The following is a 23,401-nucleotide window of genomic DNA, read 5'->3' as shown; positions in this document are numbered from 1 at the left end:
AAATATCAGTTACACTTTTGGATGCAAGAACCGGTTTAACATTGGTTAAAGCACATTTCAAGCTACTTATATGCAAGAAATGAATAAATACAGCAAGCAACATAAACAGATGGTGATCAAACATCTGTAAAGGGCTTAAATCTAATCAAGGTGGAGACAAACAAAAACAGAAACTGTCAATCGTAGCCAAAGTTTGCAAACGTGCAAACGTGGGATTCTTTTAATCATTTACTGATTCACCTCCAAAACATAGGGAAGGAGTTCAGGAGTATCCCCTAAAACAAAAAGGGGGTAAAACAGTGGATCTGGCAACACCCATGAACAGCAAGATATGGGGGGAAAGTACGTCCTGTTGCACATTCTGCACGTAACACACGGGCTGGACACAGGGGGGGTTTATTACACTGTATTACATAAAGATGGGAGGGTCCCTTGGTGGTCTAGTGGTCTAAGATGCAGCGCTCTCACCGCTGCGACCCGGGTTCGATTCCCGGTCAGGGAACCATCCCCAGCCACTTTCAGTGCCGGTCCCAAGCCCGGATAAATTGGGGAGGGTTGCGTTAGGAAGGGCATCCAGCGTAAAACATGTGCCAAATCAAACGTGCGGAGGATCCGCTGTGGCGACCCCTAACGGGAGAAGCCGAAAGAAACAGCAGCAGCAGATTACATAAAGATGGGAAAACATTAGTTTTTATCATTATATTATAAATTTTTTAAATTATTATAATGAAAATGTTTAGATTGAAAATGATCTTTAATGAACCAGTGTGTGTGTGTGTGTGGGTGGGTGGGTGTGTGTGTGTGTGTGTGTGTGTGTGTGTGTGTTAAATTGTAATGATCATTCTATAATAATTAACAATAATAATTATAAATTTTATTCATAATAAAAAGACACGTCATTATGTTAATTAAGTATTTATTTAAGTATTAATTATTAATAATACATTTTTAATATTGATTATTTCATTAAATATTCATCTACCAATAATTACAGGAAGCACACATGCCAGTCAACCTAACTGCATTTGTTTTTTACTTCATACACACACACACACACACACACACACACACACACACACACATATATATAATATTCCATTTGAAAATAACATTTCTATGACGATTCCTTCTACTCTATTGCTTTTTGAATTGTTGTTTTTTTGAACAATGATTAGCATGCTAGTTAGTGATTCAGCCTAAAATGTTTTTTTTTTTATAACAAAACCTGTTGAAATGTAGGTTGGAAATCTCACTGACCTGGTTGAAAGACACTCAGGAACATTTCCACACAATATACAGTATAAGAAAATGTGTATTAAAATGTTTACTGGGCCTCCATACAATTTCCAGTTCATTCAATTCAATGTTATATGTATAGCACTTTTAAACAATGTCCCAAAAACAGCTTTACAGAGATAAAGTTCTAAACTTTGAATGTACAAGATGTATAAGTCTATAGTTTATCCCTAATGAGCGAGATAATAGTGAGAGTGGCAAGGAAAAACTCCCTGAGACTTCATGAGGATAAAACCATAATAGAGTAACCATATTTAAAAGCGAACCCGTCCTCATCTGAGTGGCACCGAATGTTTCATTATAGTTTTATCATTGTTGAGGTGTAAAGTTCATTGTTCATGCAAACTGCAGCCCTAAGCCATTGTTTATGTTAATTACAGTCCAAATCCATCTTTAGAGCTCTTGAGTTGCTCAGTAACTGAATGGATCTTTTGGCTGTTCATGTGGAACCAACATCAGCTGCACCCAATGGCCTTCATCTCCAATACAAATGCAGCAGTTTAAGACTTTTCTTTCTCAAACATCTTTTTGATCCAATTAAAAATGTATCCAATAGACACAATAGACACTTCTTTACATTGTGTACATAATTATGTATGTGGACCATTACATTACCATTACGACCAAATGTACAGTATCATATGGATTAATATACCATGAAATTATCCCCACCCCCATTTTCCAATTATAATGATTCTTTTGCTAAGTCTTTCCGCTAGATTTTTGCTTACAGCAATGGGGATTTGTGCCCATTCAGCAACAAGAGCAGCACTGAGGTCAGGCACTGATGTTGGACAACAAGAAGGAGGGCAGAGTTCCAGTTCTTCTTTCTAAACCATTCCCACGGCATTGATTGGGGTTGAGAAGGTCAGGGCTCCTTGCAGGACACTCGAGTTCTTCTCCATTAACCTTAACACGTCATGTCCACCATTTCTATTCTGGAACATGTTTGGCCATATTGTGCATTTAGAGCCATTGGATTGAATCAAATAAATATACAAATAGTTATAAGATGGCCAGTGAAGCCATCTTATAACCAATAGAACCTAATAATAAATATTTGCTAATGGTAGACTAGTCTGAATTCCACCTCTGGATTGAAAATAATTCACCCCCTGTGAACTCATCATGAACTCCACATTGAGATCATTGCTCTAGGTTAGCGCTTTCCAAAAGTGGTGTCCAGGGAACCCCCAGGGGTCTCTATAAAGTATTGCCAGGGAGTCTGTGATTTGGTGACAGTTGAGGGAATTCCCAGCATGCCATAATCAAAGTTAAAAATAGTGCCATCTCTGGATTCATGTTCTATCTGTGGAAAGTCCAGGACTACAAATCTCCATGGCTCAGATAAGCAGACAAACAGCGGTGGACAGTAACGAAGTCAATGAAAATCATTACTGTACTGTAGTAGCTTTTCCGCATATCTACTTTACTAAAGTATTTCCATTTGGGGAGACTTTAAGTTCACTTTATTTCAGTCAAATATCTTACATTACTACATTTTCCCCCAATTCTTTTTATTTATGAGTCTACCAATCAGTGTAGAGCGCATGCTTTGGTCTGAAATTGTTATGATTGGCACTTTGTGGTATCTACTTAGCACCAACATGACTTCGAAATGTCAGAACAACCGTGGCCTTATTTTTACTTTTTGGTGTGAATGTGTGTACGCATGGTGTTCCTGGGATAGTCTCCTCATCCACCATAACACTGACCAGGATGAAGTGGATCCTGATGATAAATGAATACTGTACACATTGAAATAACATGCACTTGTCATGCACTGACTCACAGCTCCAGGATCCTGGGTTGAAGATCCCTGATAAAGATTAAACCCTTACTGCAAGTGACTGAGGCTTCAAAATGTCCACAGCTACATAAGGTTTCTTCTCCCTTATTGGATGGAATTAAGTGGAATAGCACTTCTATAGAGAATAGAGGTGGCAAGTTTTACTTCCTGGAGGTAAATATTTGCCAGGAAACAATTAAATCATGACTCCTACGTGTAGCCTCGGGGCTAAAACAGATTTTGTTAACTAACACGCCAAGAAAAGAAATGGAAACAATGATGTCAGTGCATCCAAACTTCCGGTTTAACTGGAATTTTGTTGCTGTTGTTAAGAAAAACGGTGAAAAGCATTTTCGATATGACGTAACAGTTCAGTTAAAGTCCTTTCTTCACATACTCCAGCTTGATTGCCACTGTGTTCAGAAGCAACTGGGTTCAGGCTTGAGAAGAAGGAGTTAAGGCCCACACTCAGAGGTCCAACAATGGCAGCTTGACTACCTGATCATTAACTTAAAGACTTATCCAATGAGCCACGACTAGCCACTGCTAGCAAACCCTCCTAGCATTTGCCAGTAACTTAACCTGGTCTACAGAACGACACAATTCTGACGAACGAGTCTTTGTTACTTCCGTTTGAAACGCCTTGATTGATGAGCCTGTTATATTTAGCTTGTTTTCTTTCTCCATTTGGCATTCCAGCGTTTATTCCACAAGCCTTCTGCCTCGGAGGAACAGAATACAACAGAACGTTTCACACACATTTGTCACACACATTAAAATGCTTCAGTGCAGGGTTTAGTGCAACAACAAATGAACCGGCTGTAAAACAGATCTGAGTGAAAAGTCAATCTTTGAAATTCTGAAATCAAGAACGCATGGGTGTGTTCTTTTCAATGCACATAGTGCCACCTGGTGGAAAAACTGTCATGAATTTTCCCTTCCATTGAACTAGGAGACCCAAACTTCTCAGGAAGACTGTAAGACAATGTGCACCAAGGACAGTAAGATTCACCAATTCGCAGGTTTCCCAAGTTGCCATTTGTATCACAATGCATCATTTTTTTTTAACATATTTGCATCGTTAAAAAAAACAATTTATTTATATACTTTTATTATGTAGAAAGTGACCAAAAATTTGAGACCAGTATTTGATATGTAGATCGATTTCACCACTGCTGCTTTGTGAATACGATATATCGCAACACTTCGGAGACCAAGGCGTGTCCTGAGAGTCACATAAAATACAGATTAACATGGCAGAGGTAGAGCTGTAACTTCCTGCAGATACAACAGAAAGAGAACGTCTGGTTTTATCTCGTCTTTTATTGTTCTTTTTGCACTACGAAGGCAGGTTTGTGAAAGGGGTCAGCTATGGAGAGGCACATCCCTAGTGTGCTCCAAGAACATATAGGGGAGGGGGTAAAATAAGTATGGAACACGTCACCATTTTTCTCAGTAAATATATTTCTTAAGGTTCTATTGACATATATTTTTCATCAGCTGTTGGTAACAACTCATGCAGTCCAGACATGCAGAAGAAATCAAACCATAAATGTCCATAAATTTAGTTATGTGTAATAACGTGGAATGACACGGGGGAAAAAGAATTTAACACGCTTGCTGAAATTGAATTAAATCTTCTTACAAAAGCCTTTGTTGGTAATAACAGCTTCAAGACACCTCCTGTATGGAGAGTCTAGTTGCACGCATTGCTCGGTGGGATTTTAGCCCATTCTTCTACACAAACATTCTTCAAATCTTGAAGGTTCCACAGGCCTCTTCTATGAACCCATCTTCAGTTCTCGCCATAGATTTTTTAATTGGATTCAAATCAGATGATCGTCTCGGTCATTCAGTTGTATTTTCTTTCTCTGAAACTGATTGAGAGTTTCTATTGCTGTGTGTTTGGGATCATTGTCTTGCTGAAATGTTTATCTTCATCATCCTGGTAGATGGCAGCAGATTTTTATCAAGAAAGTTTCGGTACATTTTTCCATTCATCCTTCCTTGAAGTATATGAAGTTTGCCAGTATTGTATGCTGAAAATCAGTCCCACACCATGATGTTTCCACACTCTAAACTTCACTTCACTGTTTTTGGGGTGATGTGCAGTTTGTCCTCCAAACATGTTCATCCAAAGAGTTCAACTTTGGTCTCATCTGACCAGATGTTTGTCCAAATGTTGTGCAGCAAACTTTAAACGAGCTTCAACATGCTTTTTCTTAAGCAGTGGAGTCTTGCATGGTAAATGTGCACACATTACTTATGTGTTTTCTTTTAAACAATTGTACCTGCTAATTCCAGGTCTTTCTAAAGCTCTACACAAGCGGTCCTTGGCTCTTGGACAGCTCTTCTAATTTTCCTTACACTCCTCTGTTAGAAATCTTGCGAGGAGCACCTGGTCATGGCCGGTTTATGGTGACATGATGTTCTTTCCACTTCTGGATTATGGCCCAACAGTGCTCACTGAAACATTCAGAAGTTTGGAAATCCTTCTGTAAACAAAGCCATCAGTATGTTTAGCAACAATAAGGTTGCAAAGGTCTTGAGAGAGCTCTTTGCTTTTATCCATCATGAGATGTTTCTTCTTGTTAATGGGACATCAATTGGGACTGAACCAGCTGATATTAATTTGCTCTGACACGGGGCAGGACTGCTTTCTAATTACTGATTGATTCCAGCTGGTGTTGTGGCTTTCCATGCCTTTTTTCCCCTCCCTTTCTTCATGTGTTCAATTACTCATTTCATATTATTACAGATAACTTCATTTATGGACATCTATGGATTGATTTCTTTGTATCTGTCGACTGCATGGATTGTTACCAACACCTAGTAAAAAATGAATGTCAGTCGCACCTTAAGAAATATATTTACTAAGAAAAATGGTGGCATGTTCAATACCTATTTTATCCGTATGCTTTACATGGTTTGGAGTGAAAGATCTCCTTCTATGGAGCTCTGAAGTCAACCCTATTGAACATCTTTGGGATGAACTGAATCATTGACTGCACCTCAGGCGTCCTCACGAAAGATATTCTTGTGTATATTTAATCACAGTACATCAGTATGTTCAACTTATAGTACAGGTCCTGGGAAAGTTCTTTCTATCCTGGTCATTGTATTACTTTTCCCTGTTCTAGCACACATCCACCCACTGCAAATGCATCAGGAAAGGCTTTTAACAAGCTGGTTAGTTGACTTAGCAAAGTAATAGTTAGGAGACATGTGCAGGACTACACTTGGACCAGATTAGGCAAATGAGGCTTTTTATTTCACATATATTTGACAAAACAGTGAAATTCTTCACAGCAATGTTTGGAAACTGGGGGTCAGTGGGCAGGGTCGGCCATGATGCAGCGCCCCGGGAGCCCACAGGGTTAAGGTCCTTGCTCGAGGGTCCCAAGAATGGCAGCTTGGCAATACCAAGGCTTGAAACCATGACCTTCTGATTAGTCACACTTAGAACTACCCACTGTGGTAGAAAAAGGTGCTTGGACCCCACAGCTCACAGTCATATTTCTCATTAACATCAGTAAAGAACATTTAAAATGTTAATTGATTTAGTTTGATGGTTTTGTAATGGATTTCAGGTTTGATAAATGACAGGAATATACATATATTTATTTATTTATTTGTCCAATCACCCAAACGTTTTGGAATTTTTTGTACACGGAGATGCTTTTCTGTTCGCCACGGTTGTAAAGAGTGGGTATTTGAGTAACTATTGACACGTTTTGTTGCGTGTGAAAATCCCAAAAAATAATCGGTTCCTAAAATACTCAAAAGGTATGTTATGCCAACAACCATTCCACGGTCGTCCTTACTAAACTCGGAGGTTTCCACTCCTATTCTGATGTTTGGCGTGATCAAACAAACCGTATGATTTTTAAAAACTGTGCAACTGCAACGTGATTGGCTGATCGGGCACGATTGGCAGGTGTTCCCATTAATGTGACCAGTGTAGAATGCATTTAAACAATATTTCTCTTCAGACAGTTGAGAAGATATATTTAGTAGAATATGTTTATTGTCTCAAACACATACATAAATATTAGCAAATATAATCTGTATGCTTCAGACAGAGAAAAATTACATAGAACAACTGCAGAAATGATTCTGGACCAAAATGTAAAGAAAAAAAAAAGATTTCTAATACTGCATTCTAGCAAAAAACAAACAAACAATTCTACACATTAAAGGAAAGGAATTGAAGATGGTAACATTTTAAGCTAAATAGAATATTACAGTACTTTAAAAGTGTATAAAAATAGAGTCTTTGGAAACTTTGGTTCGTTTCTCTTTTTTTAATTTGTCGATTCGGGTGGTTTTAAGGCCGAGTGGTTTGAAATGGACCACCTCGGGGGCGCAGGTTCAGTGACACATCCGTGATGTCATCTCTTTCTGTTGGGAGAGAGAAAAATAAAAAAGGTGGTCATTTCACACAACGTGTAACCATGCGCACATGCGCGCACACACACACACACACACACACACACACACACACACACACACACACACACACACACACACACACACACACACACACACACACACACACACACACACACACACACACGGTTCTTCCTCCGACAGTTACTACAAAGTTGGAGACAAATTTGTATAGGACGTCTTTGGATGTATTTGGTACCATGAAATTTTCCCTTCACTTGAACTAGGAGACCCAAACCTGTTCCACCATGACAATACCTCTGTGCACAAAGCCATCTCCATGAAGATCTGCTTTACATGGGTTGGCGTGTAAGATCTCCTGCTGTAGAGCTCGAAACCCTACCGAATACTTTTGGGAATATTTTTTCAAGCTGCCTTTATTCCAAGCCTCCTCATCTCACCTACTCACTCACTCCAAAATTTCAGTGGAACATCTTCCCAGAAGAGTGGAAGTTATTATAACAGTAAATGGGCACTCAATAGACCTAGATCACCACTAGAGAGTTTTCCTTACTCATAAAAATGTTGAAGACCTTGATATAATCCATAATATAAAAACCAGCTATAGATAATTCTAGACTTTAATATTTAGAATATGTACTGCAATCAGCCTCCCTGAAACTTTCAAAAGAAACGATTTGACCTATATGAACCTCGAATGTTATTTGATTAACTGAAAACTGTTTGGGATCTCCATCCTACCCATCTTCAGTTTTTCACCAACACCCTGAAGGCTACTAGTTGAGCGTTCATCACTCAGTCATGTCTCCTCACAACACATCAAGGCCACGTTCAGAAGGTCATGTGTGTGGAGAACATGACATGTTGTTAGGCTTTTGACGCAACATCTTCTCTGACGTAACCCTTCCTTTAAGCCGCGACCGGGAGAGATGATGTGGAAACGATCACCCTATGAATCACACCAGCACTATGACCTCCCATCAACTTCCAAAATGGGTTGTTAGTCACAGGGAGGCATCTTGACTTTTGCTTCCACTCCCTGGTTTTCTCTTTCCATATTTAAATGGAAATGTATGCATGCAAACACATAATAGCACTGGTGTGTCTACACACACACACTTTAGGACCAGCAATAAAAGCTGTTTTTTTAACAGATGTTCACCTCGTTGGAAACTGGAGAAATGTCCCAAAAAGGTAAAAAAAAAAAAAAACATTTTGCTCCATTTCTTAGACAGAACCCTATTCTACTAAACAGTCCTGCTTTTCAGAAAACCTTCCCTTCTGTTCGTTTCTCTCTGACGGGACAAAAGGTTTGTGCATTTTCCAAACAGAGCTCCAGGTAGGAGCTAAAATCCCCTAACGAATCCTTAAAAACCATTAGAAGTCTCCTTGTCTACCACTGTATGACTGCGTGTATCCTGCTTGAATACCTGTCTCCGTTCGCCCTGCTCTTGTAAAAGTGGGAGGAGCTCTGGGGAGGATGTGGTATGGTGGCATCATTTCCTCTGCACACCAAGAGTAGGCACAATGGAGGGGTTTTAGTTTAGTTTCGTCTAGCTTTTACTGAACATCTGTGCAGATGCAAGCGGAAACGACTCGGGGGACGTGACGCCGAAGGTCGCGGTTCTCGTCTGGCAGCCAGAACACATCCGATTGAGCAAATGTCGCACCGTTTCCTGTAGTACTACCGCCTTTTAAAACATTAATTATCACATCTTGTGAGAGTTAGGAGGACTCGGTGATGATTGTGTGTAAAGATCTGCACATGTCACTGCAGGGCCACTGGGCAAGAAAGAGAACCACAAAGATTTGCACTTCCCAAAAACTAAATTCTCACCAGCGCCTCAGTGGATAATCTCATTTACATTTACACAGAGATGACAAAAGTCACTCAAGTAGAAGTTGAGATACTCATCAAGAAGTTGAAGTTCTGACTTTTTCACCCACGTTAAAGTAAAGAAGTTTGGACATGTACTTCAGTAAAAATGTACCACCGCTTGTTTCAGTGTCACGCTGGTACCCGAACCTCACATCATAATTAATATATTAATACAAAATAATTTAAAGTTTTGTTATCTAATGAATGTGTCCAGGCTGAACATCCACCGTATAGAACACAAGCAGAGAAAAGATGCTGATGATCAGGAACATCTCTGTTCTAAGTCATGTTTACATCTCTGACTCCCTCTGTCTCCTCCACATTAACCCCAGACTTTATGTTGCCTTCTGCCTGCTCGTTGTGAGCTTCAGAAACTAGTCTGTGGTGTGCGAGAGCCAGGAAATGATACACCAGTGGTCGCTGCGCAATGACAGGAAACAGGTTGATGGGCTGAAAACAGCACGCAGTGAGAAAGAAAAATTGATCAAGAAGTAGAAAGTAACAAATTTGTGTAACCAGAAAAATCTTACTGACTCAAGTACAGTAACGAAGTATTTTCACTTCCGCATCTCTGCATTTACATTCATGCCTTTTGGCAGATGCTTTTATCTCATTCACACCACCGAGCAGCTTTGGGGTTCAGAGCCTCATTCAGCAGCCCAGGAGTGGCAGCTTGGTGTGGCCAGGATTTGAACTAAAGACCGCCAGATCCAAAGTCCAATGCCTTAACCACTAAGCTACCACTTATCCTAGCAGAAGGTCATGAGTCCCACCACCACTCTCACCAAGCTGCCACCACTGGGCCCTTGAGCAAGGAAATACATTATATTGCCAAAAGTATTGGGTCACCTGGTCGTAAGTTTGGTATGTGATTTCTGTGCATTGAATTCGAGTGAATGCAAAATTAGTTTTAATGCGCATTTTAAGACGTCCTGTACAATTGAGTGCCTTCAGCTTGGTGGTAACAGTTTGGAAAAGAAACACATAAAGCAGGAAATGTCAGGTGACCCAATACTTTTGGCAATATATTGTATCTTGAGATAAAACAAAATGATCGTGAGTCGCTCAGGAAAAGGACGCCTGTAAATGGCGTTTTATGACGGGCTCATACCGGGCGATTTTGACGGTCGGAGACAGATTTTCAAAACCCTAAAGGATCTGCAGTCTTTTGACATGTTCACCAACAGCCGATTAACGAGAGCCCCGAACCTGATGACGAATGACAACTTTAAACCACTACAGGGGAAAGCCCTGACAGGTTGCTTTCCCCTGTCCCCTGTCCACATGTTGACAGGTGGACGGTACAGCAAGAACAGAGACTTATTGAGTCAAAGAGGTAAAAGTAGTGTTTGTATGACGTTTTTTTTTTTTTTTTAATCAAGAAAAAAGTAACTGTTTTTGTTTGCTGCTAGCTACCGTTAGCGAGAGAGAACGCGGGTCTGAACGCGTCACGGATTGATGCCCTGAAACTTCGGACGAGTCTTTTTCTTGGTGCGTCAATTTTTGACTGTCGTACAGCCCCGACATTGTGCCAACTGAGATCCTACAGTCGGACAAGTAACAATCGCAAATGACTATTAAAAAAAATCTCGTGTGTGCCTGGCATTAGTTGCCATTGTTACCGCTATATTGTTCATTGGGGACCCGAACTGCATCTGGATATCAACTACGTGAAGCTGATTGGCTGAAAGCGGCATACAAATAAAACTAAACTGAATTGTAAAATGACCCAAAACGGCAGGCTCTCGAATGGCGTCTCTTGAAAACCCTTTCCTGCAGGCGCTCGCTTCTAATTCAAGTAAATCAGGTAATTTCCAGCTTAGTCGGTGTGATAAAGCAGGGAAAAGACTAAAATAAGAAGGACAGGGTCAACTCCAAGATCACAGTTCTCTTTCTCTCTGTCACACAAACACACACACACTCACACACACACTGACCAGTGGCTCCAGCTCCTTCTGGTCTATGAGGCTGAATTCATTGACGAAGTAGTAGAAATGTTTGTAACAGGTGTTGACGTGCGCTTCTGCCCCCATCTGACTGACACGGTCGAAGTGGTGGATGTAGACATGCACGAAGACGCGGAAAAGACGCGACAGGATCTTCTTCGCCACCTGCATGAAGCTCTTGGGAAAGGGCGTACCTGCGGGACAAACAAATTTCATTTTAATGCTTTGGTTATACATCTGAATCCGAACATTAGCATTTAGAGTGAACTGAAAAAGAGCCTAAACAATACTGAAAACCGAATCCTACACAGCGGGATGATTGAAATTTACACGAGACTGGAATTTTTGTAAATCCAGTGGTCTCTTGGTTTAAATTCACATTTTCAGATTCACTTTTAGACAGAATTTACGGCTGGATGCTGCACTGTTGTTACACAAACCATCGCTGTGCTGCTGCTGCTCCTCTATTAAAAAAAAAAAAAAAAAAAAAAAACTCCAGCACAGTGACACTATCAAAGAGCACACGCTTCGAAAACCTGATGTCAGATGTTGCCTTCACCTCGCTTTATTTCGCTTCCTCTCAGCTTTCATACTAAACACAAAGTGAAAACCATTACTCACATACACACACGCACACACACACACACACTCGCGCTGCAAAAAAAACCCACAAGCAAAAAAAATAAATCCACACTTCCGAAGTCACTCGGTGCTGAAGAAACTGGTCTACAATTACATTATGATATAGTACTGAATTCTGAAGATCTCACACACTGCATGGACAAAGGTTGTGGACACCTAGAAGATTGGGATGTGCTTTATCCCATTCCACATTGATTCCACATTTGCTATTCCACTCTCTGTAACTTCTACTCTTCTGGGTAGATGTTGTAGATTTTATGGAGATTTGTGCTCATCCTGCTAGTTAGCAAAGTTGGGTACTGATGCAAGTGAGACGAGGAAGCCTGAGGTGCAGTCAGTGTAAAAAAAAAACATCCCAAAGGTGTTCAATACGGTTTAGAGCTCTATATCAGGCACCTTCCACTTTACCTCATGTAAAGCATATCTTCATGGAGCTGCCTTTGTGCACAGGTGCATTGTCACGCTGGACTAGATGTCGGTCTCTTAGTTCACGTGAAGTTTGATTTTCATCCAAAGCCTTCCGGTACAATTGTGTGAAATGTCTTCTGGAAAAGTTGAGCATCCCAATACTTTTTCCCCTATAGTGTAGATATATTTCTAGCTGTTAACGCAACTGTTGTCCGAATTTCCCCAATAAACCCATATATACTACGCCAACTGACAAAGACGTCATGAAACCTGATTCCTGTTCACCCTGAACACTGGCATCCCACAGGGCTGTGTTCTGAGCCCACTGTTCTACTTTATGTGCGTACGTAAATGCGTTCCTCTGTGCACCTTCATCAAATATGTAGGTGAAACCCCAGTGAACCGGCCTACAGGAAAGAGATCCAAAGCCAGGCAGCTTCATGGTACATCAACAGAACTGACGTAGAGCGATTCTATAGGTTTAACTTCTTGGAAGTCCACATCTCGGAAGATCTGCCCTGGCACCAGAACACTCTAGCTCTGCGCAACCGAATACAAAATTATTCATAGCACAATGCTGAAAAACACTTCATTCAGATAGGTCCATAGAATGTTGATTATTACTGCTTATACCACGGCCATGCAGCTGTGTTCTCTCATCTGATTGGTCGGAAGGTTTTTTTCTTCATTTGCACGACTGAACACCTCGGAAAGTAGTTCCGGCTGTAATGTGGATGAAACAACAGGTTGATATATTAATTCGCTGGATCTAAAATATAATTGTTTCTATGGACACCGGGCAGTGGAAGCTCTGCGTAATCAAATAATAATAATAGAAATAATAAGTGGATTAAAAAAATAAAATGTCAATGTAGTGAAGTTTTTTTTTTTTTTATATGTGGAGTCTCCTGTGTCTCTGTTTGTCTCGTCGAGATCACGGTTTTTTGCTAAGATTCCCAGCATGAGGAAGTCGTCAAGACAGAAGGAGAGAAAATGCCAATAAGGGAAAATGCATCACAGCTAGAACGTAAGCGATAACAGGAACCAGATTGGACATTCAGTTCCACCCAGATGAGGATGGGTTCCTTTTTGAGTCTCAAAATTTCTTCCTCATGCAGTCTCAGGGAGTTTTTCCTTGTCACAGTCACCACTGTTTCACTCACAAGGGATAAACTTACAACGATAAGGAATAAACATATATTTATGCACTCTTTTATACGACTTTATAACCTTTTTATCTTTGTAAAACAGCTTTGAGACAATGTCTATTGTCAAAAGCGCCATCACAATGATTTTGTTGTCTCACGCAACGTTCCACAAAATGACACAATAAACCTTTAATACGTTTGACGTGCTGCTCATTAATAAATAAAATGGTGGAATCATTGGCAAATCTTTGGGGTGTAAATGGAATAACACCCTCCAGATCGAATGTCCCATGTCCCAAGAAATTGATTAAGCAATTAGTACAAAAAGGAATAGATTCAAAAGGACTTATTACAAATTAAGAAACATCAGATGTGACAAAAATTATTATAGGACATTAAAGCCGTAATAAATCATAGTACTTTGGATCAAGTACAGTGAGAAGTTTTCCAGAACGAGGAAGTCGTCAAAACAGATGGAAAGAAAATGCTAATAAGGCGAAAATCCATCACAGCTTAAACGTAAGCACTAAAAGAAACCAAAATGTACATTCGTGGCCACCTAGATGAGGATGGGGTTTTCCTTTTGAGTCTGGTTCCTCTTAAGGTTTTATCTCTGTAAAACATCTTTGAGACAATGTCCATTGTTTAAAGCGCAAACACAAATGAATGGAAGTGAATTGCCTCACGCGATGTTCCACAACACGACACTATAACCCGTTAACCCGTGTGACGTGTCGTTCATTAATTAAAGAAACAGTGTAATCATTGGCAAATCTTTGTGGTATAAGTGAAATGACACCTTCCCGATCTAATTTCCCATCCCATCCATCCCCTGGATTATGAAAAGTGATAGATTCGAAAGGTCTTGCAGTGAGTTATGGAACAAGTGTTCAATATGTGAACAATATTTTTTTCGCGACAGCACTGACATCATTAGATCACATTGTCCTGTTCTGTACGTCATGCACACATGCACAGGAGGATATGTTTGGCCACGTGAGCCACTCCAACGCCTCGCTGCACCTTCGCATGGTTTATAAATAGCTGATGAAGATTTAATCAAGCCATTAGTCTGGGCTGCGTCACCTGATTTGAAAGGTGACGCTTGGATGAGCAGCGAGGCGCCGGGTTTAGGGTGACAGCGACATAAAGACGGGCAAAGAAGCAGGGTTGGTTTCTAAGAAACGATGGGTTTTTCCAATGGGTAGTATTTTAACAATATTCACTATTTGGACGAAAGTCTCAGGACGCCATATTTCTCCAGCCATATGTGGTTCTTCCCCATACTGTTAGTGGGAGGCTCATCATTGTATTAGTGGTCTTTAGAATGTCCAATAGATAACAATAGATTTAACAATAGATCTGTTTGTAAAGTTCCTCAAGCCTTATCCTGAACACCGGCATCCCACAGGGCTGTGTTCTGAGCCCACTGTTTTACTCTATCTCTGTACATCATCAAATATGTAGATAAAACCCCAGCAATCGGTCAGATAAGCAACAACAATAGACCGGCCTACAGAAAAGAGATCCAAAGTATTGCAGCATGGTGCGTCACCAACAACCTCACCCTCAATGCCAGGAAGACTTAACAGCTTGTTGTGGAAAGCTAACAGGAGACATTTAACTGTCTACATCAACAGAACTGATGGAGAACGATTTTCTAGGTTTAAGTTCTTGGAAGTCCACATCTTTGAGGATCTGTCCTGGAATCAGAACACCCTAGCTCTGCTTCAAAAGGTGAAACAGCGTCTATACTTCTTGTGGAGACTCAAGAAAGACTTGCTTTTTACAGCTACATTAATGAAAACATCCTGACCAACTCCATCGAGGACATTGGCTTTCTGATTTAGAGTGTGATGATGCTCAGTTACGTTGTGTGCCACTCCTTTACTTTGCATGCGCTTTGATTTTTTTCCCAGCCCAGGTTGCTACAGGATCACGGGTTGGTTTAAACAACCATGCAAACTCTTAAGCTGCCTCACTGAAGCACAGTGTTCCCTGAAATACTTCAATTTCTAGCACAATACTTTCAATCTACATGAAATCGAATGATCAACAAAACCACAATTCGTTCACAAGACTAAAATGAACATCCAAAATATGCACATGACTAGAAATATAAACTTTTATCGCAGGTTAGAATCTCAGCCGCGTGCTGAGCTTGAGGTAAGTCACACTCGTGTCAGAAAGTTATTCAGGAGCACATGTTTGGGTTCATTCATTTCAACAGGATGAAGGAATAAGACTTCATCTCAGAAGTATGTCAACCAGCAGTATGAGTAATGGTACACATTTGCTATTTATTCTAATCCTAAAAAAAAAAAGCTACCAGCAAACAATCTTTTCATATGACTTGTTGATTAAAAGACATGATCTTCAAGGTGGTATCAAAAAGTTCCGAGTCGAATTTTGTAAAACGCCAACAGGTGGCTGCACGCACAGTCACAGGAAGCACCGACCTTCATAAGCCAGTATGCCAAAAGACATCGTTCTACGCTCCTTTCACACGAGTTTCTCGCCGGAAACAACATGATCTCTCTTCTGCACCCACTCTTTGGCTCCTGCGGACTTCGGCCTCTTTCCGGAGATGAAGATCCAACTCAAAGTTCGCTGCTTTGACACCGTTGCGGAGATCCGGCGTGAATAGCAGAAGGTGCTTCGAAATGAAGACTTCCAGCACACGTTCCAGAAGTGGCAGGAACGCCGGGAGCACTGTATTGTTGTGCAAGGGGACTATTTTGAAGGTGATAGTGTGTAAACTTAGATAAATAAAATGCTAAACAGAGCTAGAAACTTTTGGATACCACCTCGTTTAGTGCTTGTCAAGATTTTGGGAACAACAAACAAAACCCCCACCGAATAAGAAAACCAATGTGCAAATGAATGTTACACTATCTAGTTGGTCAGGATGCTTTCAATGATGCAGCCAATTAAAATCCCCAAGAGATTGATGAATTGTTCTTAAGCGTTTTATGGTTTATTGAGACACGTGCTTGTTCCCAAAAACACACACTGGACAGTGAATGAGTGGAAAAAAGTTGTGTGGAGACAAAATGCTTATGAAATTGAAAAGTTGCAAAATATTATTCGGAGCTCCTGAGTGGTGCAGCTGACCGTCTAGCCAAAAGTCTACGAGCTGATATATGCTGAAGTTGGTGGATATCGTGTTCCTCCGAAGGTATCGTACAGGCCGTGATGTTTCATGAGCAGCAGTATGGAAAGGATGGCTGGATTTATGTGGTTTGAAGGACACACGTGAAACTTTTTCAGGTTAGTCGGAATCATGTGACGAGTAAAAGCCTGCATGTGGGGAAAAAAGTGGGAGCAGAAATTCTATAGAGCAGAAAAAGAAATGATCAAGCCTTAAAAACAAAGAAAAAAGGATTTTCTGAAAGAGAATTGAATTTTAGAATGGAACTACACACCAGTGATTTCTGATTATTCCAGAGCTGCTTATATTTATTTATTTTTTAATCCATCGTAACTTCATCAGCGCTCCGGTACGCTTACTGAACAGAATAAAGCATTCAGGTTTTTCTTACCGACATTGGTGGGGAAGATTTGCTCGTTGTTGATCTGCACCTCGATCCATTCCATCAGCAGGCTCATGTACTTGGGGGCAGAAAGCGCTGTGGGCTTTTTGTACTTTTGCTCATCCTGCCAGCGGTACTCGTACTTGGGCCCTCCGGACATGACCGGGCACGTCTGCTCGGTGCAGGATTCACTGATGGTGCCGTAGATCAGGTTGATGCGATTGAAAAAGTCCACCACGTGCACGGCCACCCAGTCGCTCAGGTCCTCGCCGTGCGGCAGCTGGACGGCCAGCTTCAGATCCAGACCGGCGTTCAGAGACGCCTGCGCCTTCTTGTGGAGCTCGAAGCGCTGAGTACCCGGCTCGAACTTGCGCTTGGGCCGGAACGTTCTGTCTTTGTTGAAGACTTGCTTCAGGGCCAGAGACATGGTGAGGGGACTGTGTTGTTTTTTTTTTTTAAGAGGATAACGGGGGAATATAAAACAAATGCTGAGGAAAAGGTTGTTCCTCAAGTTAACAACACCTGGCTTGCAGTTCAAGAGAGAAATTCTGTAAGACAGAGAGAGAAAGAAATTACATTACTATATGTTGTAATGAAACAAAATTTCACTTGTCAGTCATTTGAGCAGCGAGATATTATTATTATAATAAAGTGTCAAAAGTACCAGTCATGCTGTAAATCAAAAAAGGAACAAAAGTTTAATTAAAAATGAACACTACGATTTAAGCCCTGAGGGCACACAGTTTTATGGAGCTTCATTAATAACCTATGAGAGATTAAGGACTTCATTCAAAATTCAATACATTTTTATTCGCAATGGACAATTGTCTCGAAGCAGCTTTACAGAAATAAAGTGGTAATAAAGTTGTATAAAAGATTGGTATGTTTAGTGCCTATATGTCAAAGCAAATCTAATTTTATTTGTCGCACACACATACATACAGAGTACGACATGCAGTGAAATGATTTTTACGACTCGCCAACATTTAAGCATAAAAAAGAAATAGAATTTAACCATAAAAAAAACTTAAATAAAAAAAGTATAAACTATAGAGAAAATATGAAAATGTGTGTATATACATGAAGGAGTATGGCAGATATTGGAAGTAAAAATTAAAGTTATTTAATGATTGTCCTTAAAGTGTCCATGTGCGGTATGGTGTGGTATAAAGTTGCACTGTGCTGTTCAAGTCAATAGATGAAGTCACAGTCCAGAGTTGAGGAGTCATATTTCTTCCTTATAATTATAATTAATTAAGTTTATCCATAATGAGCTGAATGTCCATTCATTTTAGTTCCATCATTGGTTGAGGTGTGCAATGATCAGGGGAAAAAAAAAAAAGAGAATAGTGCAATATTTAGTGCAGAGCTACTACGGTGTTGCTGAGGTGATAAAGTTTTGAGGTTATAAGCTTTCGGTCTGGGAGCTTTTTCAAACCTTTAAACCTTTTACACCTTTACAAAAACAGCCTTCTTTCACCTTAGAAATGTTGCTAAGCTAAGAAACATGTCTATATCTGATGCGTTCGTCCACACATTCATGACCTCCAGACTGGACTATTGTAATGCATTACTATGTGGTTGTCCTGCATCATTAATAAACAAGCTACAGTTTGTCCAGAATGCAGCAGCCAGAGTTCTCACAAGGTTGAGAAAATATCACCATATAACCCCAATCTTATCGTCCCTACACTGTCTACCTGTTACGTCTCAAATCGACTACAAACTACTGCTACTTACCTACAAAACACTAAAAATGGTTTGGCTCCCATGTATCTCTCCAGTCTTCTAACACGCTACAATCCGTCACGCTCCCTGAGATCTCAAAACACGGGACTTCTAGTAGTTTCCAGAATAGCAAAGTCCACTAAAGGTGGTAGAACATTCTCACATTTAGCTCCTAAGCTGTGGAAGAGTCTTCCTGACAGTGTTCGTGGCTCAGACACACACACTCAGTTTAAGTGCAGATTAAAGATGTATCTTTTGACAAATGTCACATATCATAACCTTGTTAATATCATGAACAGCAGCTACGCTAATTCCTCTCCACTGCTTCTTTCTCTACCAATCCAGAGGCATCCTGAGGTTTCGCAGCTCGAGTCGTGTCCCACCAAATGAAAATTATGGACCTTCAAAGAAGATGTTCACAAACATCCCGAACCATCTAGAGACGTACCAGCACCATTTGGATCACATATTATGTAGAATTTAGACATTGGACCTCTGTGTGTTTAAAGGCATGGAGAAGCTGGTGTTGGATCTATGATGATCTCAGATGTTGAGCTATTTTATAAGATGCTCAGTAGCTACTGGTTCCACAGCAACAACTGACTGTATAAGACTGTAGAAAGGACAATATTTACAATCTTATATTCTCATGTTGGCTCATCAAGCTAATCTTACTCTCCGGTGTTTTGTATTGGTTTTTATGATTTATAATCACACTCTTGATATCACCCAAATGAGGTTCCCTTTTGATTCCTCTCGAGGTTCCTTACTCATGTCATCTAAGGGAGTTTTTTCGGTTGCCCCAGGCTGCTCATCAGGGGTACACATCATTCACCCTTATTCTTAAGTTCTGTAAAGCTGCTTCGAGACAATGTCCATTGTGAAAAGCACTATAGAAATAAACTTGACTTGACCTTTATATCCTGCTGAGTCTAAATAAGAGTCAACTAAATGTCATTTGAGACAGCAATTGCAACTTTTTTCTAATGGCATTACTGGGCGAAATGGAGGATTTTTGCGTCTAGTTTAACTTATATGGTGAATGTGCTGATTTTAATAAATGGGTGGAAGCACAAGATGAACCTGGAGAACAAAATGAGGACTAAATAAAAAAAAACAAACAAAATAAAAACGGTACCAGGATCCATCTCCAACAGCTTTATTACTACACATCTTTTTCTCTCTACCTTCTTCCTTCAAATAATTGTAAAAATATGGCACTACTTCTCCAAATCTACATCTGACGGAACCGTATATAAAAGGACAATGATCAATTCAGTCAGTTTTGTACAGCCAACATCAATCTCTGCTTTTGTCAATGCTGGGAAGTAATCCTCGTATAAGGTGATAATCCACGGGTATGAGGCCTTACACAATTTTAATGATCACTTATTTAAATGACTAATTAAAATATATGTATATATCACATCCAGTGTTCACCTCCACAGTCACTGTGCAGTGTTACAGCTCAGTCCTTTGGCTCAGGTTACAAAAAAATACACAAAACACAGTCCCTGCAGTTTAATTCACAGTTGAATCGAACCCTGCTAGAATTCGCTCAGTGATTAATATGTTTGACTTCCGATCAGAAGGTCGTGAGTTTAAATCCCAGCACCACCAAGCTGCCATTGCTGGAGCCGGCGAGCAAAACCTTTAACTCTCACCTGCTCAGTTGTATAAACGAGATCATTGTAAACTGCTTTGCGTCAGAGCGTTTTACAAATGACGTAAATTGTCTCAAAATTGTCCGCAAAACCCTTTATTTAATTTTCCTGATTCTGAATTAAATACTGTAAGATTTTTACCTCAGTATTTTCCTGCTTGACCTTATTCTCAAGAATGGATGACTACTATATGCATTGTAAAGGTAAGAAAAACCAAGATTCGGACACAACGCAGCGTAAAACTGCTCTCACGTGTAAAGGACTAATGATACAAAGAAAGAGAAGTTGAAATGAAAAAATAAGAATAGAACAAAAAGAGGCTATTGAATGAGAAGGGCAATGGCCTTCTGAGCGTCACGTGTTTCGGACTAATGCTTTGGTAGAAACATTTCCCTGAATACCTCAAAATAGGAAATGAGTACAAACCTAAGCAACACCTCACAGATGCTGGGGGAATTGTGATTGTATTGACATAGCGGTGTATTGTGACACGTTATCATTTAAAATGCGATACAAATATAACAGAACTTTATTTCCGGAGTAAATTTTGATAAACGCCATGTGCCACATTATAATTCGTGTACTTTTCGTCCTAAATAGTATACAAAAAAACCCCAAAAAAAGTGTGTCCCAAATCATATTGAAATGAGAATCCCAGATTGATCCTGGTCTACTATTTACATTTTCCGAAATGTAGATCCTTGGACGCTAATTTGGCTAAAACGTCTTGCATGAAGGAGGAGGAGTTTTGTGATGGTGATCCTCCTCAACATTCGGTATTTAACTGTTCGAACTTACAAAACATTTTCAGCAGAGACAAACAATTTAATAGATAATGAATAGATAATGAGATTAAACTAGGAGTATGTTTACTAGTCATACAACTATGAAAAACTTTTTTTTACTGTCCTGTTCTTACCCCTGTTCTATCATTGGTCTCTTGCTGACTGTGTTCACCTGTACGATGTCCTTGTCCTCTAGTTCGGAGCGAAAGACTCTCATTATATCACCTTTAGATGACTGTGAGTGTCCCGTTTCATCATTTCCATCATTGTCTGCATTGATGCAAAACATTTCACAGATTTCCACATGGAAACTAACAATAGGATGAGTTCAGGCCCAAGTTTTGACATGGTATCATGTCATATCTAACCTACATTCACCCAGCAAAGTGTGTATAAGCAACACAGGGATTAAACAGATATTTCATGTCACATTTGGGAACTTTTAGAGGTTTGATATTGGGTTTAAATCTTTATCAGTATATGGGTGTTCTTTCACTGCTCCTGAGACTACCTTCTGGACATCTTGGTGTTCCATAAAACCTGTCTATGTGCAATTATGCAAAAGAATAATAATAATAATTATTATAATAATAATAATTATTATAATAATAATAAGGACCTTTTGGAAAATTTGATGTTGGTTTAAAAGCTTTCTCAGTGCGAGTTTTCCAGCATTGCTTGAAAGACTACCTTTTGGACACTATGATGTTCCAGCAAACCTCTCCATGTGCAATTATGCACAGTAATAAGAAAAACAAGTAACTTTTGGAGACTTTAATATTGGGTTTAATTGATTATCTGGGCGTTCCTGCACTGCTCCAGAATACCTTCTGGACACCTTGGTGTTCCAGCAAACCTGCTCTTGTACAATTGTTCGTGATAAAAAAAAAAAAGAAAAAAAAGAATAAGAATAATGAACCAGGCAGGGAGATGAACTTTTCCATGAAGTTCAGAGGATGAAGTTAAACTATAATATGTTTGATAAATAAATAAATAAACGAAGCCACTCGTTTTGCTGACAAAAAGGCGTTTCCTTTTCTTTTCTTTCCCCCTCTTTTTCTTTGTTATACAACAATACTTTTCTAAACATATTTTAAACATCATTCGTTTGATCTTTTACAACAGCAACATTTCCGTTTGAAGAAGTTGAAACAAAACTTACCGATTCAGTGTCGGCGACTTTGTACTTCCGCTTTGATGTTACCGCCTTTCGAACGCTCTGAAATCGAACTGATGTCAAACTAAAGTCGCGAGCGAGTCAGAAACCTACATCATGGGCGCTCCGTTACCTCGTGATTGTGATCAAGGCTCCTGTTCATGGAGAGTTTTATGGCTTTGCATTTGGCTATGGAGGGCTATGAAGGGCTATAGAGGGCTATAGAGAGCAACAAGAGGTTTGCAACGCGAGGCACTAAGTGAACCAAGTGCACTTCCTCTCCTGACAACGTCACGCAGCATTACTGTACACACTCCATCCCAAAATGGCTTCCTGTTGGACCCAGAGTGCACTACTTAGTGCCTGAAAAGCAATCTTTCACATGCACTTCTATATTCAGGAAAGCGGATAGTGATTTGGGATCGAGCCATGTGACTAGCTAGAGAAAGACTTGTGTTTCTGAAACGCGCAACAAGTTTAAAAAATTATTTTTTTGCTATATTGCTCTTGATGTAGCTAGCTTGACTTTCAGCACGTGACACAAATCAATACACTGCAAAGCAAAGATCTCTATCCATCACACCATCTGTTTCTTCCTTTCTGTCCAAACTGTGACCACAAATCTGGAACTACCCCATAAGATGTTTTTTTGAATCCTTTGTTTCTGTGAAGGCCACTCAATTTTCCCCTCCTTTAATAGGGAGTGACTAGCAGTATTATCGTGGAGATTTTATTGTGATTTAAAGCTAGATTTGTTTATTAGTCTGCACCAGACAAACTTTATGACCACCTGCTTTTTGTGTTGGTCCCCCTATGCAGCCAAAACAGTCGTGACCCATCGATCAATAACAGCATGAACTTCTTCAGCAGTTTGAGCTACAGGAGTTTGTCTGTTGGATCGAACCACACGGACCAGCCTTCGCTCCCCACGTGCATCAATGAGCCTCGGCCGCACACGTTTTACTCGGTTCACCACTGTTCCTTCCTCTGAGCACTTTTGATAGATACCTACCACTT

At 40.0% G+C, this 23,401-nt stretch overlaps 1 protein-coding gene across 1 annotated transcript; it reads right to left on the bottom strand.

Annotated features, from left to right (window-relative positions):
* Positions 1-7,090: 7,090 nt before the first annotated feature.
* Positions 7,091-22,720, bottom strand: mob3a (MOB kinase activator 3A). Its single transcript, XM_046871227.1, has 4 exons — positions 22,391-22,720; positions 17,061-17,599; positions 11,312-11,514; positions 7,091-7,486 (listed from the first exon to the last, which is right to left on the bottom strand). The coding sequence occupies exons 2-4, from the start codon at positions 17,476-17,478 to the stop codon at positions 7,457-7,459; spliced, it is 651 nt and encodes a 216-aa protein (XP_046727183.1). The 5' UTR covers positions 17,479-17,599; positions 22,391-22,720; the 3' UTR covers positions 7,091-7,456.
* Positions 22,721-23,401: the final 681 nt, after the last annotated feature.

This window comes from Silurus meridionalis, chromosome 17 (genome assembly GCF_014805685.1).
Source record: "Silurus meridionalis isolate SWU-2019-XX chromosome 17, ASM1480568v1, whole genome shotgun sequence".
NCBI lineage: Eukaryota > Metazoa > Chordata > Actinopteri > Siluriformes > Siluridae > Silurus > Silurus meridionalis.
This window is presented reverse-complemented; position numbering and strand designations above follow the sequence as displayed.